Source organism: Echeneis naucrates, chromosome 4, assembly GCF_900963305.1.
Source record: "Echeneis naucrates chromosome 4, fEcheNa1.1, whole genome shotgun sequence".
In the NCBI taxonomy this organism is placed as follows: domain Eukaryota; kingdom Metazoa; phylum Chordata; class Actinopteri; order Carangiformes; family Echeneidae; genus Echeneis; species Echeneis naucrates.
This window is the reverse complement of record NC_042514.1, coordinates 18819833-18839176: the sequence shown is the minus strand read 5'-3', so window position 1 is coordinate 18839176 and position 19344 is coordinate 18819833. Positions and strand designations below refer to the sequence as shown.

Genomic DNA, 19344 nt, shown 5'->3' with positions numbered 1-19344 from the left:
CTTTTAAGAGATACTTCACTGCTGTGAATGTTTAACTGGAAGTTGTCAAAACCATCTTTTAGAGATGGAGGCTGTTTTCTTTTATTAGTGTCAATAATTTGGTGTGTGGTTTGTGAAATTATGGAGTATCTCATTATTCCCCACTTGCTGGGCCAGCTACCCAGTTTGGACACCCCCCTTTATGAAATATCTTTTTTATCCAAAACCATGATAAGGTCACTAAAATTTGCTCTAGCTTATTTAAACAGTTTAAGTTTACACACACACAAGACACATTCACAATAAATACTTTATTTTCACCATGAAAAATAGATTTCAATATACAATAACAATTTTTCAAACAGTTCTTCTTCTCAACAGTTGCAATAGGTTTAATTCAATGCCTTCTTCACTGTATTACATTCATTTGTCACCAAACAGGTGGTAAAAATGTTAATGACCAAACACAGAGAAAATATAGATATCACATTTCTCAAACAAAATAACAAAGTCTCAAATACATTACAGCACAAAGTGCAAAAAGACATTGTTTGGGTTGGTAGGTGAGATGAAGAGAATGCTGTCTTAAGCTGCCAATGAATGCAGTAAATTCTGTGCTCAAAAATCGCCTAGTTACTCACTGACTACAGCTGTTTTCATTTCATTACACCAGTAGCTCTGAAGTGGCATCCAACTTTTGCCTTCTTTATTTCAGAGTCGAATGTGCTTTGAGAAGAACCAGAACCAAACAAATGACGGGCCTCTTCTCTCTCCCTTGTGCGCGTTTTATTAAGTCTCTTTGACCTTCTCATGTTTTTCCAAAAACAAAGACAAAAGAATTCAGCTGAGAATGAAAGACGACATGTTTTACACATTAAGATAGCAGCGATGAGAGAATGTAGGCACAAAGACCATTTCTTACATTTTTAATAGGCATTGCCCACCTGCAAAATGCAGTGTAAGTGTAGAATATTCAAAGCCAAAAGATGTCTTCCTTCCTTATCGCTCCCTTATCGATTCCCTCCCTTGACACAAACCAATAAACTGCTTGTACAGTCCTGCTTGCTGATTTCTTTGAGCACAAACTGAAGAGTTTTCACTCAAAATGTTTGCAAATTGCAAATTTTTCAGCGACCAGTGGCAGTTACTGTACCTCCATGCAGAGTGGCACAGTAGAACATGGGTTTGAAAGTCCCTTAAAGAAAGAAATGAACGCCTGTGAATGAGGCTTGTGCCCTCCTGACATCTTTCCCAACAGAACACAATAGCAATATTGATTAATATCAATTTGCAATCATACTTAAGTCGAGGTATTTTTATCTCATTTTATTTAATTTTTTTACTTTTTCCAACTTCTCACCTCCATATCTATGAAGGAAGAAATGCTTTAGTAAATGCTGAATCATGATACAGTCCACAACACATTGAATTTAATGGCGCATGTTGTCATGTTAAAGCAGTTTGTGTCAGGGTCACAGCTGGTGTTCACTCTCTTGTCGTTGCCTCGTGCATGGAGCAGTTCTAAACTGAGGTAGGTACAGAGGGGAAAAGCCACACGTCACCGCTGACCTCAGTTCTGTGGGCTCTCTCGAGTCTTCAGAGCCGAGCAAATGGTGTGACTCAACATGATGGCCGTCTCTGTTCAAAACTACATTGTTAAGCAGTCTAATTTTTATTTCTTCTTCTGTTGGCTCTTCCTCTTCCTCACTCTCCTCATCCTCTGCTGGATAGTCCATTCCCAGATAGTACAGGTCCTTCTCTTCTCTCACCTCCCCTTCATCTTCTCGCTCCGATGTTTCAGAAAGCTCTTCCACAGAGTTGTATGAGCAGGAGTGCCGTGGGTCCTCCATCTCTCCACCTCGGCAGCTGTCCAGCTCCCACAGACCACCAGGGAAGGATCCTGAGATGTCCGAGTTATTGGCAGAAAAATTGCCCTCATCACTGGAGCTGCTGCCACTGCCATCCTTGTAGTTGAGATGAATACAGTGCTGCTTCTGCTTTGGATCTGATAGCAACACAGTTGCATATGTGACTGAAGACTGGGCAGAGCTGTCAGTACTAACCGGGGGCTGATCTGCAGGTGGAAGAGCTGGCTGTAACTCATCGATCCCTGGGTATGAACTAGTTAAAGCATCCAGAGTCAGACTTAAGGAAATAGTTCCACCCATTAGCACACTACTCTCTATGTGCTGTGTTTGGTCAACTTCTGAAGGAAGGGAGATGGCTAACGCAGTGGCTGGGTCTGGAGTCAGGGACACCAGTGGGGTTTGGACAAGCACTGTGGTCAGAGCTGAGAGGTCAGCTTTGTCCACAATGACAACTTTGGAGATACTCTCAGCGGGCAGCAGCAGCGGCCATGCTGACAGGCCTTCGGGAGGTCGGAAGAGGTGGTCGAAGGTGTCAGCCTGAAAGAGACAAAAACAAAATAAAAAAAAAAGGAAATAAAATAAATAAACATATATGAACACAAGAGGGAGATGGCAGTTATTGGCAGTGCATTACTCCATCAAGGCTGTACTGACTTATATGATAGCCCATTGATGGTCTAATGTGAATTGTCAAATGTTGCACACTACCATCAAATCACAGTGACTACCAGTCCAGTAATGTCACAGCATGCATGCAGTTCCATAAATCAAACGATTATTCGGTTAACAGAATTATTTTAGAAGGGAATGTTCTTTTTTACCTTTGTGAAGTCTAGTCCTTTGGCCCACGAGCACTTGTTTGGGTTGGGTACATCCCGCCACACAAACCTTTTCATCCTGGAAATAAAAGGCAATGGACATTTATGTTGTGTGTACCATCTGAACACCCGTTCTCCTCCTTTTCTCCCTTGACTGATTTCTCCTCTTATCAGATAAAATCATGGGTAATCAAGGGTAGCACACTGGCAACCTGTTAAATGTCACATTCTACATCACATGATACCTCAGAGATTAACATCATATATCATGGTAAAATGCAAGATTCACATTGATGCCATAATATTGCTGCCAGGAAAAGAAATTTAAAAGAAAGCTGCAAATATACATGTCAAAATGCACTCCATGGAATTCTAAAATTCAGGAATTTAATTTCAATTGGTTTTTACTAAGATGTGCTCTTACTGGTTTTGGGAGAGGACCAGAGTGACAAACAGGATGATTGAAAGGAAGGAGATGATCATCAGCATCAAGTAAGCTGCAGGGTCTCCTCTGGCAGCTGTAACAGATGGAAATAGAAACAGTCGAGTGAATGTGTTGATGAAGAATGCAATACTGCTACAAGAGCCAGAAAATCTGTGAATATTAGGTGTACCTATTGTGTACATTGACTCCCCCTCTCCGTCAGCAAACACAGGGTACAAGTAGAAGCCAAATTCCTCAGAGTCAAAGAAATCCCCTATGAGAAAAATCAGATCAAAGCCGAGCTCTGCTCTTTAACAGCAACATCCTGATGACAGTTACAAAAAAACTAAATGATAGCAAGAAGAGAAAGAAAAGAGTTACCTCTTAGATAGATGGGAGTGTCAGTGTGGGAAAGTCGAGCCCACGTTTCTCCAGAATGGATGGTGTGATGATCAGACTCCTGCTGGCTCAGTGGGGACCACTGGACTACCATGAAGAGGGGCACAGAACTGTTGTCCAGCAGGCTCCAGGAAAGAGAAACACATGTGCTGTTGATGACCAGCACACGGAATGAACGCAAACAGCGGCCTGACACACCAGAAAACAACAGTCAGTGCAGTATTCAACTATTTACAGCCATTCAGATGTGTTTTTTTTTCTCTTTACACTTTTAGATTTTCTAATACAAGGGAATAAGATGTCACGTTCTGGTTTCCTGAACCAGAGAGTAATGCCAACAGCAGTTGTTTGGCTGCTAATAAAACTGAGATTACAAAACAGAATACTAATGGGGCATCGACTAACAAACAGCCCTCGCTGGTACAGAAATGGCAAGAATTGGCCGTCTTCATGGAAAACCATTTAGATTCTGCCAAATAGTAAATTAATAAAAGCAGACTTCTCTTAATTTTGAGCAATAGGAGAGCAACTAACACAACTTTGCAGCACAAACAATTCCATAAAAAAACAGAGCACGGTCATTACAAAAATGAAGCTTTAACCATCTGTGCTGGCTGCTAATAGGTTTTACGCCAGCAAAGTTAATGGCTAATGACCTAAATCAGTGCTTCCCAGCGATGCACTTTTTCGTCTTTGTAAAGCTATAATGGATTGTTGTTGCTCTCACCAGATTTGACGTTTTTCTGTCATTTATTATGAGGCAGAGCAGAGGTAAACTGGTCACAAAAAATGAAAAAGGTAAAAGCAGGTATAATACTAAATCTGAGCTCAACAACCTTTAAATTGTAGTCAAAATCATATTTCTGATTTATATTCTGATCTTCTATATTATATATGGTAGCAGTTAATGATTATGGAGCATTGATTCTCTTCTCCAAATCTATCTCTATTAAAAATGTCAGTGACCACACAGATGTTTTCAAATCTCTATCAACAGCACAAAACTCACAGTTAGTTAACCAGTAAACGTTCACATTTGACAAAATGACAACAAATTCCCTATTGCCGCATTCAAATTGCAATTGGATTCCGCCTGCAGAACAATACTGTGAGTTTTAACCGATGTCTTTAAGGCTGACTCACCTTTGTGTTGTTTCTCCAGTGTCATATTGATGTTGCTGGCGGAGCTCCCCAGACTGTTGTAGGCCTCTACAGTCACAGTTTGGTGCTCCATGTTCCACTCAAAGCTGTAGGAGGACACCAGTTCGATTGACTCCCTCGTCACAGCGCCAGTTGAGGTCTGATGCTGAACTATAAAGCCATCCACGCAGTAGGAGTGACCAGATACTGGGAGAGCCTGGAAAGCAATTTAAACATCAGTGATATTTTGTTATTCTGCAGTTATCTTGTGGTCAAAACATCGCATTGAAAGACCAAAACCAAAAATGCGTTGGCTGAAACAGAGCATTTCGTGCTGTTTTGTAGTGGGCTAGGCATAAACCGATCCACCTGCCACTCAAAGCACCAGTATTATGCGTGAAAGGCAAAAATATTTAAAAGATGAATTATATAAGTATGTATCTCCAATACAGTTGTCATGAAGGGGAAAATTATTTATCGAGATCAAGACCATTTTTCACAACATTTTTCACAAATGTTGGTAAAACAATGACAAAGTCTGTTTTCATCCACTTGGTGACAACCAAGTTACAGAGAAATAAGATATATCAGGCTTTGGCCACACAGACAACAGACAACAAGAATACCAACAGACTTAAATTGTACACTTGTGTATATACATATTTTTGTGTGCATACCTCAAACAGCAATGTGACGTTAGTCTGATTTCTGAATGGATCATCCTGAAGAATTCTCCAGAAGTCAGGGCCGCGCTCAGGAGCTGAGGAGGAAACCAGCCATTATGTCACGTTACAGCTTTTAACTCTCTGTTTCTCTAGTAGAGGTGCTGTTAATGGCATTAGTGAGCCATTAGAGTTAAAATCAGAAGGTCAGATATGATTTAAGAGGTTCACGTCAGGCTTCCATCAAGATTGTCATTATGTTAAAAGGTTAGGGTTATTTGAAAGGACTGGCATTTTACCTCTGCTATTTTGTGGAGCAGAGTAGACAGAGTCGCTCCACTCACTCCAGAAGCCTGTGCCATTGATGTGCATGCAGCGCACCTGCACCACATACACCCGGCACATGTCCGGCACCACAACCTCCGCCCACGGCACGCGCACTGGACTCTGGACCTGCACACATGACATGGAGGAAAAAAGCAGACATATCTAAATATCCCAAGTAAAATATCTGATCTGTCATTTGTCTCATCAATCTTTCCTCTTCCATCAAGAAAGGAGATTGCCTGTTTCTCCTCCTCATTTTGAGAGAATAGCGGACAGAGCACACTTGACTGTGCATCCAATTTCCAAAAGAATTTTTTAATCAATAGACTCGAATATGTCTGATATCAACTCATGTCAAAATGACCAACTCAGTCAGTGAAAGTACCTGTGTCAATGAGATTTACCCAGTGAGTCCTGGACCCTTGTATTTTTGAGTGTGTTCTGGTTCTTGATAGAACAACATGTGTACACAAGCAAGGGGAACATGAATTTTAATATGAGGTCAACCTGATCCTGTTGTCAGAATACAAAAACCCTAAAAAAAGAATAGTCAGTGCTCGGTGAGTATCCAGTTTGATATTTACACACTAATTACAAAGGTCAGATGTGTTGAAGAGACTTAATAATTTCTTTCAGAAAAAGTTCAGCAAACCATACAGTCTGGACAAACTTTCAATCAAAGCTATCAAAGCTTGTGGTTGTTAAAGAGTGCAACAGGCTAGCTCACCTTCCACTCCGGCTGGGCTCTCACCATTGAGGGCGAGTGGTACTGAAACTGACACTGAAGCCCCTCGACCGGCAGAGACGGAGGCTCCCATGTGACCAGCAAAACCCCAGTGCTACGGCTCACCGCCCTCACATGAGTGGGTGTGTGAGGTTTCACTGCAAAGGGGAAATTGCAGGAAAGAAGAGGCTGAGTTTATCTCCTGAAATTTCACAAAACACTAGCTATTAACAGAAAACATGAGAGTAGCTGATCAAACAGGTGATCCAGAAATGTTTTAGTTGCAGTTTTTATAGAGATAAGTTATAAAACCCGTCTTTTATCTGACTCACCTAATGCACTTTGGTTGTCGATATATCTAGCAATTTTAATCTTGATAAAGACTGTAATTACTATGAGTGAAATACTGTTGTAATGTGTTCCTCACCATAATCTATGGGCGACAGGTAGATGGGTTTGGACTGGATAGGCCCCAGGGTGGACGGCACCTCCAGCCACAGCTTGTAGCAGTTCATCCTCAGAGGCTGGATAGTGCAGGTTTTCTGCTTAGATCTGACTGGCAGACAAGCAGGCCCCATCTCCCCCACAGTCTCCCCAGCTCTCTCTCTCTCCTCCATCACGTCGCATGGCAGGTCAGCCCACCTGGCGAGAAAACAATTTGATAAAAGACAGAAATATTGTAGTCACGTTAAATGTTGCCATTTAGCTCTCTTTCTTTTCCCCTTGGAACAATCTTATTAGTAAAGTAGCCACAGTTTATTATAAGCTCAGTTTCAGAACTAAGGGGATCATTCTTGCTGTAACCTTGGTCTTATTTCAGAAAAGAATAAATACAGATGTAGTGTTGCACAAGTGACTTTTTTTTACTAGGAAGAGCTATGAAAATAAACATAATTCTGTGTTTTGTTTTTTTTTTTTCTGTTGGTGGTGTTACTTCACACACTGTGCAAGTGTTTTGACCTGTACAATAGTACACAACAGTCAGTAGCCTCCAGGTTTTCAGGACTCTGAGGTCAGAGTGTTGTTTCTCTAGTTTTTCAAAAACAATTCCAAAATACATTCAATGGCTTTACCTACTGTGTGGCAATGTGAAGTGTCTCACCTGGATCGAAATTCAGGTTTAGTCCACTGGGTGCTCTCCCAACTGCAGTCCATAGCGTCAATGTCACCATTGGTTTCACAACTTATACCAATGGAAGCGCCTGAAATGCACAATAAATAAATAAATAAAAAAAATCACACTTGATCTTAAGCTAGCCTCTGTAGTGCTATTACTTTGGCTCAGCCTGTTGTGTTGTCACAACAATGTCATCACTTTTTCCTGCCTTTGTTCACAGAAAACAATGGCACAAGAGGAGCAGGAGATTTTTTTTTCTTAGCCAAGTTAAAATACTCACAACAGAAACCGTCCATCCATTGATTGCATATAATTTATTCGTCTTTTTTTATTTGGACATTTAATAGTGTTTTACAGGGGATAATGTCCAGCCTGTTATTGGTGCAACAAAGCTCACCCTCCACGTAGATCTGGCTGTAAGGGATGGTCCACTCCTGAGTGCACCGCAGTAGGTCATACATCCGACTCTCTGAAGGATGCACTGTGATCTGGCTGACCTGTTTCAGGTTAAGAAAAATCTGTTGTATTGTATGAACGTATTAATATTGAACATTTCTAAAAAGCCACTGAGAGAGAGCTGTTTTTTTTTTTTTTGCTTACCCACTGATTGACCGGATGGTACTGGCTACGATGTAGCGGCTCTTGGAAGTTGAGCATCCACATGGCCGTGCTGGCGTTGATGCTGTGGTCGTTGAACACACAATAAACTGTCACGTTGTCCCCTGGCTTTGCCACCACTTTCTCGGGGATGTAGCTCACCGCTGTAGTCACAAAGACAAGGAATCATGCTGTGCTTCCATCCTTTTTGGTGTGTCTTTAAGTTTTTCATTAACTTTGACACATGCTTACTTCCTTTGCTAAACAAACTCGGAATGTAACAAAGGAGACTAAAATAGAGACTCTCCATCAAGCAAAAACACAATCAGTTAGTTTCATTCACCCAAAATTTTCATGTGGACTAAAGAAAAAACTTTTCCTACTTTCATATACCATTCTTGGTCATTAAAACATCTACTCCACTTGACTGTTCTATCCTCTTCTTGGAGTTTGGTGTGTTCTTCTCAGAACGTGTTAATACGGTAGATGTTTGTTGACCGATGGTACAAATTAAAAAAACATGCCAAAACTTTTGTAAAACCACCTGAGGCAACAATGTTACAGTTCTTTTCTAATTTTAGCTGCATGGCAAAGATGTGTTAAGTTGGACAACTTCTCAACCTTGTTCACCTTCATGTGACACATTACTCTACACACTGCAGTTTTTATGAACAGTGAATGGTCATGGTTGGAGTGCGCATATGATTCTCAAACTCATTTTTCTGTTTCACCATTTAAAAAGCCATAGTTAATAAATCTGCACATGGACAGCTTTTCCCTCTTCACCTCTGTGAATACTCCTGTCATAGAGCGTGGGGTTTCATGCCAAACTGTATGATTTGTTAAAAACCATGACAGTGACCTCTGATTCAGAGTGAAGCTGGCCATTCTTAAATGAGGACTTCACGGATGACTCAGACTAATGAGCTTAAGCTTGTTTTTAATAGTCTAGCTAGGATATAAATCCACCTGAGAGATAATTGAGGTCATTGTTTGAATCTGCTTCAGGCAGCCATGAATCCTCGTCTGCGGGGCCTCACAAAGAAAATGAGTTGGACTGCAGCCATCAGTGTTGATCTGAAATGTTAGCCTGCCAAGTTCAAATTATCTAACTACACCCTAAATCTAGGGCCATCAGAAACACTAAATTACCTTGAACATAACTTTGATTTGCGTTGCTTATTATCGTGGTTTTTTCAGCAAAATTATAAAGAAAAGAAAAAGAAATGTAGCTGTTCTCCATCTATCATTAATCCTATTTCAGATAGATGTATTTGCAATGTGGAAACAAATGTGGAAATTTGCACATACATGCATACATACGTTAGGATTTGTGTTCCATCGGAAGCCGCTCAGAGAAATCACTACAATTCATTTCAGAAAATCTATGGTGGTGGCAAACGTCAATGTCATGCAACATCTATGTATTATAGAGAACTGGAAATATAGAAATGAAGTGTGTTCCCTGATGTCACAAAGGTCTAAAACAGTTCTGCATGAACATTTCCACAGGATGTTAAGTTCTCATAAAAATCTGAATGTTTTTATAGGAATACATGTTCTACACTTTGAAGGGAAATGTTCTTACTATCCAGGTAGATGTGGTGACTTTCACTCCAGTCGCTCCATAGTGGTGGTTCACCCGGGCCTGCACAGCGAACCTGGAGGGTGTAGTTCAGTCTGGGCTTCAGATCAAGAGACAGTCGAGGCTCTGCAGGTGCAGACACCACCTGAAGACAGAGGACAACATGTAAACACAGAAGTGACTAGTGTTTTCCAGAGAATGATGACTCAATCAATGTGGTTGCTTTTGTCTTACCAGCTTTATCTTTTTATCTGTACACGAGCACCTACAAATTTAAAAAGCTTCTTTCTTTTTTTTCCAAGACTTTTTTTTTTCCAGTTTTTTTTTTTTTTTCCAGTTCTTCTTTATTAGAATGTTTTGCAGTCATATGCAGAAAAAATGTAATGCCTTTTTAAACTTGTATATTGTATCATCATACAAATCTGGCTCTTTGGCAAGTGATGATAGAATTGTGTTGAAATATCTTTGCAAATGATAGAAAACCGGATCTGACTGCTCTCCCTGACTATCACACAAAATAACCCCTTCATATTGCATTTAAGTGTGTGTGTATGTTTGAGGCTGAACATTATAGGTTGAGAATTTTAAAAAATATCACAATGATGGCTTGTCACAATTTTTAACCAACGTCAACATCACATTTACCTGCCAGGTGGGATGTGTGGTGTTAAAGGAGTATCGGATCTCATATCTCAGCAGGCCAGTATCAGAAAAGTCTGACGGGATGTCCCAGTGTAAAATCAGCTCTGGCCCAATTGTCTGAATGTGGGAGAGGTTCACTGGAGGACTGGGTTTCACTGTGGGGAACAAACACATCAGCTCAAGAAAACACTTGAATGAAAACTAGTGCTGTGTACAGTCAATTTGATCATTTATTAAATGCCAGAAGTTCTAAGACTTTGAAAAACTGTAGATGCTGGGAATTTTCCTTTTTGAAGCCTTAATATAATGCACACACAGTGTGCACAGGGAATACTTCTATTCCAAAATTCCTGATCACAGGACAATACTAGGATTTATATGAACTGTCTTTACCATTATTTCCTTGAGAATTTTGCTATTCTGTGGCTTTATACCCCTTTTTGAAATATGGGATAAGTTACAAAAAGTCAAAAAACAGGAAAGTGAGGTGATCTGTCACTATCCTCTTGTCAATTATAATTCTATCTAAATTATATAACATGTTAGCTGGGATTGGCTCCAGCAACCCCCCTGCACAGATGAGAGGTTGAAAATGGATGAATCTTTTTTGTATTGCAAGTTTGTCAATGAGCTTTCTGTTTGTTTGTTTGTCCTTTTTTTTACATTTTTTTGCTTTTTGCTCTTCAGTGCAGAAAGAAAGACTTGCTCTTCGTTTCCACTTGCAATGAATCTCGTGATGTCTTGAAAAACGAGACAATAGAAGTAACAGTAATCCCGTGTTCTTACCAGGTTGAGCAGGAACTCTGAGCAGAACTGGTGGGGCTGCAGCATTGGGGACGCTGACCGTCACCACAATGATAGAACTTCTTATAGTGTCAAGAGCGACTGAGCATGTGAAGGAGTCTTTTGCTTCACAGACGACAGGGTTATCTGATGCAAGATTCCCATAGTTCACCTGCGGATCCTGTTTCTGGGACCTGGAAATGGATAGAAAAATGTCAATGAATTCTGTCAACTGTAAAATACGGATTTGAAGTTTGTAATGAAAACTACCAATCACATTCATTCACATGCCATTGTCGTCCGTACATTGTCATTATTGTGATGAAGCTGTCCCACACTGATTCTATCGAAACAAAGTTCAAATGTTCTAAAATTATTGTTAAATTATTTATTTATCATCAGTTACAGAACCTTTAATCAACACTGATCTCATGCATCACTCTGGAGAAGCCAAAACAGCATGAAATAAAGAGAGCATGCTCCTTGATACTCACAACAGATGCTTTAAGCCGCCCATGATCAGACCAGCTTCTACCTTAGATGATTGATGATTGTGAGACTGGACATCACAAATTAATTTTTCCCAGTTTGCATCAATTCTGCACAATATGTCCAAACAGGTGCCTGACAAGAAATTAAATTTTAATGTTAGTAGCATCATCAGGGCCACCCCAAGATGGCATAGACCCGTTGAGTGTGGCCTTATAATGAAAGCTTCTCAGAAACAAGCCTGGCTTCTTATTCTAAGAAATTTCTCTGTGTGAGACACTATGTGGTACAAAACAGAGTACAGTAACAGGGCTCCGGTTGATGGCGAATTGATTGTGAAGCCTTAGCATTTGATGAGATTTCATTTCATTTCCTGTTTCATTTAGATTTATTTTACTCTTAGAAATTTTATTCATTTCATATTAGTTTTTGCAGTGTGGTTCCTCCATACAGTTGTCCAATATCTTGCAGGAGCATTCAGCGACAACAAACGTCAAGCTATCTAAACAAACACTTCCAGTTTTCTTACTTCAAAATAAAAGTGTGTGGCTAACTTAAACCCATTTCAGAATAAAATAAATCTGTGGCAGCACTAAATTATTAACATTACTGCAGTTCTTACTGCAGTCACCTTCTGTCGATGCCACAACATTAAATATTGCAATGAAAGCATTTTAACTGCAATAATATATTTTTATGCCTTGAACATTCTTATCTATTTTTTTCTACTTTTTAAATTAATCTAATTATTCAAATTAAAATTTCTCAAGAATGAATAACACCCAGGCAAAAACCAGGAAAAATACCCTGTACACTATGATGTGTGGGTGTGTAACACTCAGCTGAATCATTCTGTCAAAGGGGCTCAAAAGCAATCAGGAGGCAGAGTGTGGGTCAGCTTCTCTGTTTAATTATCACCACATGGACATGAAGCTCGAAGGTCTTGGCTAATCACTATTGATTTGGAGGCGTCACATCGCCTCACAGATCGATGCGATAAAACAAATCCTCCTCACCTCCACGGGTTAATATTGCCTCTTCTCCATCTGCACCACCATGCACAGTGAGCATTTCATAATTATTCCTCATCTGGCCCCAATATGCTTTTTACACTTACTGACCATATGAGTTTCTCTGCTCGCAATAAGGCAGTGGTGCTGAGCCATTTCTTAGAGAAGTAGCAGACTCAAAAAACAGCGAGCTTTGTTTCGTGGTTTTGTTGTTCTGACAAAAGGAACAGGGAATCCTCATGATCCCTTGTGAATTTATCATACCATGACTCAAGAGACCCACCCTGACATGAGACTGTGAAGGACACCAGAGAAAAACGTATCAATGTGCAATGATCCACTCAATCTGATCTTTCGAGGGCAGTTCTATCAGCAGTAATGGGAGTGACGGCAATAAAATAATCGTTAAGAATGCCATTACTTTTTTAAGTATTGGTAATGTGAGTAATTACTTTTTCCATTGTTAGACCGCTGTTACCATTACTGACAATTACATAGGGTGTGTTAATACTTGTGTACTTTATTGACTTTACATTAGAAAAGTCTAAACTATGAATTCTACCTACAAAGTATCTGAGCCTTTGTTACAAACTGACCTCACATGCTAATATGATAGACAGAAGTGTAAATCTTGTTATACACATGTAAAATGTCTGCTGATTCAAAGATGTGACATTTATGCAAATGAGAAATTAATAATCAAAGAGTAAAGAAGTGATTATTGCTACATAGGATGAAAATCAGTCATGAGGAAAGTTGCAGGTGGAGAAAACTTAGAAGATGGAAACCCTGACAATGTGTTAAGAAACATCTTTTTGCGTACCAGTGTAGAATGAACTCTTGCTGCCAGAGGACTCATGCTGATCTGATTTGGCTGCCGAGCTCCTGAAGCTGCAGCGGGAATACTGTGGGAGGTTTGATTCAGAGTATTTTGACTCAGGTGCATATGTGCCACCTTCTTCCACATTCACGTGGGCTACAGGTGAGTCACAGCAGAGTTGATCCTGCCAAGGGAGGTCCAGGGCACCTGCCTGGAGATAGGCCCCCTCTTCAGTCTCTAAACACTGAGCACCTGCTCACATCGAGGAAAACAATATACATCAGGTTTGACACGTTGAAAGGAAAACAAACTAATAACCTATCTTGCATTTTCATTTCATGCAAACAGCAATATTTTTTCAAGTGCTTAATTTAGGAATTTAAGTTTCTATTATTTCTGGTTTTGTTTGTATTTGCATTTGTATATTCTGTAATTTTAAAGAATAGCCAATGAATCTGTTGGTCAAAGAAAGATAGAGAAACGAGAAGCACGAATGCCCCTTTTGGTGACCAACTGCCATATTATTGATCTGAGTCTAGGTGAAAGCCATTTTGTTGGTCTGACATAATGCATCTGACGCAGTACCTTCCCCTAACCCACAAGGGAAATTTGCCCACTGCAACACAATAAACCTCAAGGACTCATGTGTGAACACTGGTATGAAGCTGTGGGGTCCTGTGTATTAAGAGATTATATGGAATTACACATTGTGACCTTTGTTATTTCTTCAAACCTGGAGAACTTCCTACTTGAAACTACGCTATCAATAATGGAAAAAAGCGACAAGGATTTTAGGATTTAATGACTACAACGTCCATCTATTATCTCCAAAAAAATATCACATCCAGAATCCAGAAAAATAAGGCTCTTGAATTGTTCTTCAAAAGACACTGTGGTTTACAATGAACCATTACCACTCTTTAATGATCTTTAAATGGTTCTTTGCTATATCAAATGGTTATTACTCTTATCTGAATTATCTGATTGTAGCCGATTGCATAAAAAAATTATTTTGTTTTAAATGGTTGGCTGAAAGTGTAATAAAATAATAATATCAATAGGTCACATCTGATGTAATGGGGGATGAACTCACCATGGAGCAGGAAAGTACACATCAGGACTGTCAACACTACAGACTGAACCCTGCAGAGAGATAAGACAGATAGGTAGAGAGGGGGATGAGTGGATGGACAGGAAGAAGGCAAACATGAAGGAGACTGGATGAAGAACGATTGAGGAAAGAGAATTCATTAGAAAATTATACCAAGACAACAGCTTCACAAAGACCAAGAACTTAGTATATGGGAATATAAAACAATAGACAGGAAGCAATAAAAGTAAATGCAAGTAGTTGTTGTTTTAATAGTGCTGTACAAACATGATGTAGGTGTGACATTATTTCACAATCTGAAATGGTTACAGAACTGGTATTATAGGAAAGCAGGAGAAAGTGTGCAGTCTAATACAGTTACATGGAATTAAAAAAACTGGCAAGCCAACTTCTCCACTGACGTAATGACTCATACAGAGATTATTGTGAAAAACTGTTGAATGGAACACTGGCTGTATTTGTAACTGACGGTTTTTCTGATGTTCACACATATCTCACTATTTTGATCTGGTGTATGCCTAGATTCCCATCAAGGAAGTTAAAGTCCTCCCCCATCATCAACTGAATGTTATTTAACACCATTAATCACAAAAAAAGTGGATAGTGTTACATAAGCTTGGGTTCTTTTTTCACTTTGTCCAGTTTGCATTGATCCCACTACTTGGAGTGGTCAAATCTTTACAGTTCAACCTCTCTGAAGTGTGTATTGGTGCCCAAAGGGGATATGTGAACACCTTGATAGTGAGTTAGTGTTCTGGAGAAGAGACAACTCTGTGTGTAGGCAAAAGCAAACAAAACACCTATGCTATGTGACATTTGACTTGTGAACTGATGCAATAGTTTTATTAAATGAGGCTTCCATGCTTTGTAAAAGAAACAATTCCAGGAAATGCTGATGATGAAGCAGTTTTTACTCTTAACCAGTAAGTCTTCTTTTTATTTTTAATCTAGAGCATGTTCTTTATAACTTTGATTACAGCGACCCAAAAATGTCCATTATAATCAGTGTATGCAGCTGATATGAACTCTTTAACATTCGACTCTGTGTCACTGAAATCCTCATTTCAGAAATGAGTCTCAGCAAAGTAAAGAATTCCACTTTTATGTCTTTTGTGACTCTCAGTAATCGTTAAATCTCATTTCAATGCAAGAAATCCTGAATTGCAAACCTAAGACACCACCAAATCTAGAATAAACTTAAATTGTTTCCACCTGCAGGAGGGGGAAACAGCACATCATGATCAATCCAAACATCCGTACTTTAACCCGCAACAAGTTCAATTTGACTGTCACCTCAGTAATGGCAGGTTTGTCTCTCTTCTACAAAACTTACATCATGGTGGTGTGAGCATGGCCTTGCTGGTCTTTCACTAGGGTGTATCTCACTGAGGAGAGAAAGAGAGAGAGAGAAGGTTATGAGGCGTTAAGGGATTTGAACCTGGGACCTGATTGGAAAAATTACTGGTAAAAGGTAAGACATCATGAGTGGCAGGGTCATTGTGAGGAGGGGGGGGTACATCCCCTCTTGGTGACTACAGCAAGTCGTACAATCCATCACGGCTGCCAGCAAAAGACTACAAGTCCCATGGCTGGGACAAAGGATGCTGGCCGGCTGAACCATTTATTTCACTCAACTGCTTCAGAGAGAAGTGCGAAGCTTGTGAAAGTTGGAAGAAAAGCTTCCTACATGCATGACAGAATGAATTTCAAAGAACTCAATGAAAAAAATCTACTGAAAATTCTTGGCAAAGGAAGACACTCACAGAAAGCAGAGGCGAAGAGATTAAAAAACTGCAGAAGATTTCTCATGCACACGTAAGAAGCAGATTGCTGACTGACAGAAGCGTCTCCAACATCTCTGATAAAATCTCCACAGCTCTCGTTATTCACTTTTGTTTTCATTTGTGGGGAAGAGATTGTGCTGCCAAAAAGACTCATTTCACAATTGTGAATAATTATATACCACTGTTTTTCCAATTTCACTCCAAAAAAAAACACAAAAAACCCCAAAACCCTAAAAAAACAAAACAGATTCACGCTCCACTGACTGGTGGTGAGACATTTTCCGACTTCTATCTTGTGTCTCTCTGACATCAAATGCTGCACATCACAACAAATCAAAGGGATCCCTGCTCCTGCCTCCTTTGTTCCCCCATAGCGTGAGGTAGACATCTGTCATCACCCAGGTGAGTAAAACAAAACTTGCAGACTAGTAGAAGTAATAATCTGGCATGTAGTGCTCTGTGTTGTAACTTATGTTTGATTCTTGGGTGAGAGAATTTCAGTTTCCATATTAACAGGAAAGGAAACCTTAACTACTGCATTCAGGGCATCATTTCCTAAAAATCCAAAATATTCAAGGTTTGCACTTTCCCCCCCCTTATGTTAATATTAAAATGTTCTGAGATTTGTTTTCTAGTTTCAGATGTAGAACACCTGCTGAACTATTAAAATGCATTGAACTCTTTATTCACTCTGTTGTTTTTGTGTTTCATTTGAAAATGACAAAAATACTTGGATCGCATTTACTAGTTGCTTGAAACTGATTAAACATAATTGATGTTTACAGTGTTACAAGTGTGCACATTTTGTTTTTTGCTGTTTCAACAAATGATCAAGAGAAGCCGCTGAAGGCAGATATGTCTATCTTAACCTCAGATTGGCACCCAGTTTCATTTACAGAGTCCTGTCAGCTTCATTTGAGTGTTGCAACAAGTAAACAGTCATTATTTGAGAGAAAATGAATTGCCACTATTCTGATAACTGAGCACTAATGCTCTGATGCAAAATGTTTGTCTTGTGTGCGAGTAAACTCAATACCTTTGTGTTTTGAATGATCAAAATATGGACCTGAAGACTTGATTTCAGGCTTTACCCAGTTGTGATTTTTGTGTTGTGTTTCACCTTCGTCACTATCTTTAGGTGAGAAAAGTCCTTGTTAAGTACAGATAATGAGATGAGATACACTGCATAAGAAACAGACCTGCAGGTTACCCATAAGCCTTTTTAAACAGAAACATCAGCTGAGTCCTCTAAAAAGAAGAAGGAAAAAAAAAAAAAACAACACTTGCATTCACAACATCTTAGGCTCTTACTTCCTGCTACCAATGAATTCAACTAAATTGTCACAAGTCAGCCAACAGGATGTTCGAACTACCAACCAAGGTTTAAGAAAAATCTAACCACTAAAATGTGACCAAACACCAGACCGAACACACATTCATCCCAAGAAGAGGATGCTCACTCATCATATGGTACCCATAAGGTGAACAATGTCAGATGGTGACAAAACATGAAATAATGTGCAGGTTAGGTGGCTGTGTCTCAGAATGGGAAATAACAACTCTTAGGTCTCTCTCAGCCAAGTCAAGATGTTGGAAACTTGCCCTGTTGCCTGTGCTTCATCATTTCTCATGGAAACAATTGGCCTTCATCGAGACAATAATGTGAAACTATTTTCCACATGCAAGGGAAGCTCTGCCCCTCTCTTCCATCCCGCCAGCTATTCATCCTGGTCTGACTCACTCCCTGCCAGTCTGGAGCTGCGGCGCACGGAGACACGCTCGGTCTTGTCCCAAGGCGATCACCATCACCACCATCATCATCATCATCATCAAGCAGCAACAACAGCGACATAGGTTCTTCTTTCTTTCTGAATCTATACGATCTCCATCAGTGACGTTGGTTGAGAAGAGCGGATGTTGAAAAGCATGGAATAATAATAAAAAAAAATGTAGGTTGGCTTAAAAAAAAAATAATAGTAACAACATGTTTTAACGGGAATGAAAAGAAAAATGAAGTACAAACGACAAGAGGGAAACTTTGAAAGATGTAAGCTCACCATCAGAAGTGTTAGGATATAGTAGTTATAGCAGTTATCAGACAGTTGATATAGTATCGCTTCATACAGAGGCATCGTTTATGACAGAAAATAAAACCAAAACAAACGGCGAAAAAGAAGTCAAACACCTTTGTCTGGAAAAAACAGACACATCTGGGCTGTAGAGGCGTTAAAAGTGTGAATAAACAGGAACGCCGCTGTTCCTTACTTTGCGCCTCGCCGTTTTGGTCGGTGTTCTGCTTTCCCTTTGGTCCTGGAAGAAGTTCATCCAGGTCTGAGTTTAAATCCTCCGTCAGGGTGAGCGCTCCATGGTCGGGCTGAGACCGAGACTGAGCGCTGCAGGGCCGGCCCGAATCTCCCGGACTGTCGCTTCACCTCCTCCCTCCCTCCGGCTCACTCCGAAGCACGCGGCAGCTGGCCTTTCCCTGACGTCATGTTCACACCCAGGCTCACTGAAGCGGCCAGCCCCGCCCCCCCCCCACGCCCCCGACCCCTCCCACCCCCGATGCGTTCAAGGACTGCTCGAGGAATCCTCTTACCTCTGATGAAACAATAAACAACAAGTTCAGCACAACAAAAACAACCTTCGGTGATGAAAAGTAACCGAGTTTACGCAATCTCAAAGTACCTGAGTATTTATAGTATGGCAACTCATGGTTCTTCTTCACTTTTAGCAAAACTTTTCTTTCAACTCCAGTTTACCTGCTTGACTCCAATTTTATCCAAATGCAAAAATTGCAAAGAAAAATTAACATTTATTTATTTATTTTACTGATGTATTTGTTGATTGCTATGAAGCAATTCTTTGTGTCTACAGATCTATAGTGGAAAGTCACCAAGGTACAAAATTCCTGTCACTAGGCTCATTAATGCATGCACCCTTTCAATCAAATTGCATTTAATGTGTAAATGTGTATGTTTGTTCCTCTAGAGTTTGTTGTGTCTCCCACTGTTACTAACGAAATATCATTCTTCTTACACAATGAAAAGAACCATAACCCTAAACAA

The 19344-nt window shown here is 39.9% G+C and overlaps 1 protein-coding gene across 1 annotated transcript; it reads right to left on the bottom strand.

The window, feature by feature from the left end:
• Nucleotides 1-286: 286 nt before the first annotated feature.
• Nucleotides 287-18742, bottom strand: lepr (leptin receptor). The gene is made up of 21 exons (XM_029500273.1): nt 18545-18742; nt 15829-15880; nt 14478-14527; nt 13388-13636; nt 11560-11689; nt 11069-11259; nt 10286-10437; nt 9644-9785; nt 8059-8219; nt 7856-7955; nt 7444-7543; nt 6769-6983; nt 6345-6499; nt 5590-5743; nt 5306-5388; nt 4632-4845; nt 3471-3677; nt 3280-3363; nt 3090-3183; nt 2669-2744; nt 287-2384 (listed from the first exon to the last, which is right to left on the bottom strand). Coding segments are annotated over exons 1-21 (3543 nt in total). The 5' UTR covers nt 18546-18742; the 3' UTR covers nt 287-1451.
• Nucleotides 18743-19344: the final 602 nt, after the last annotated feature.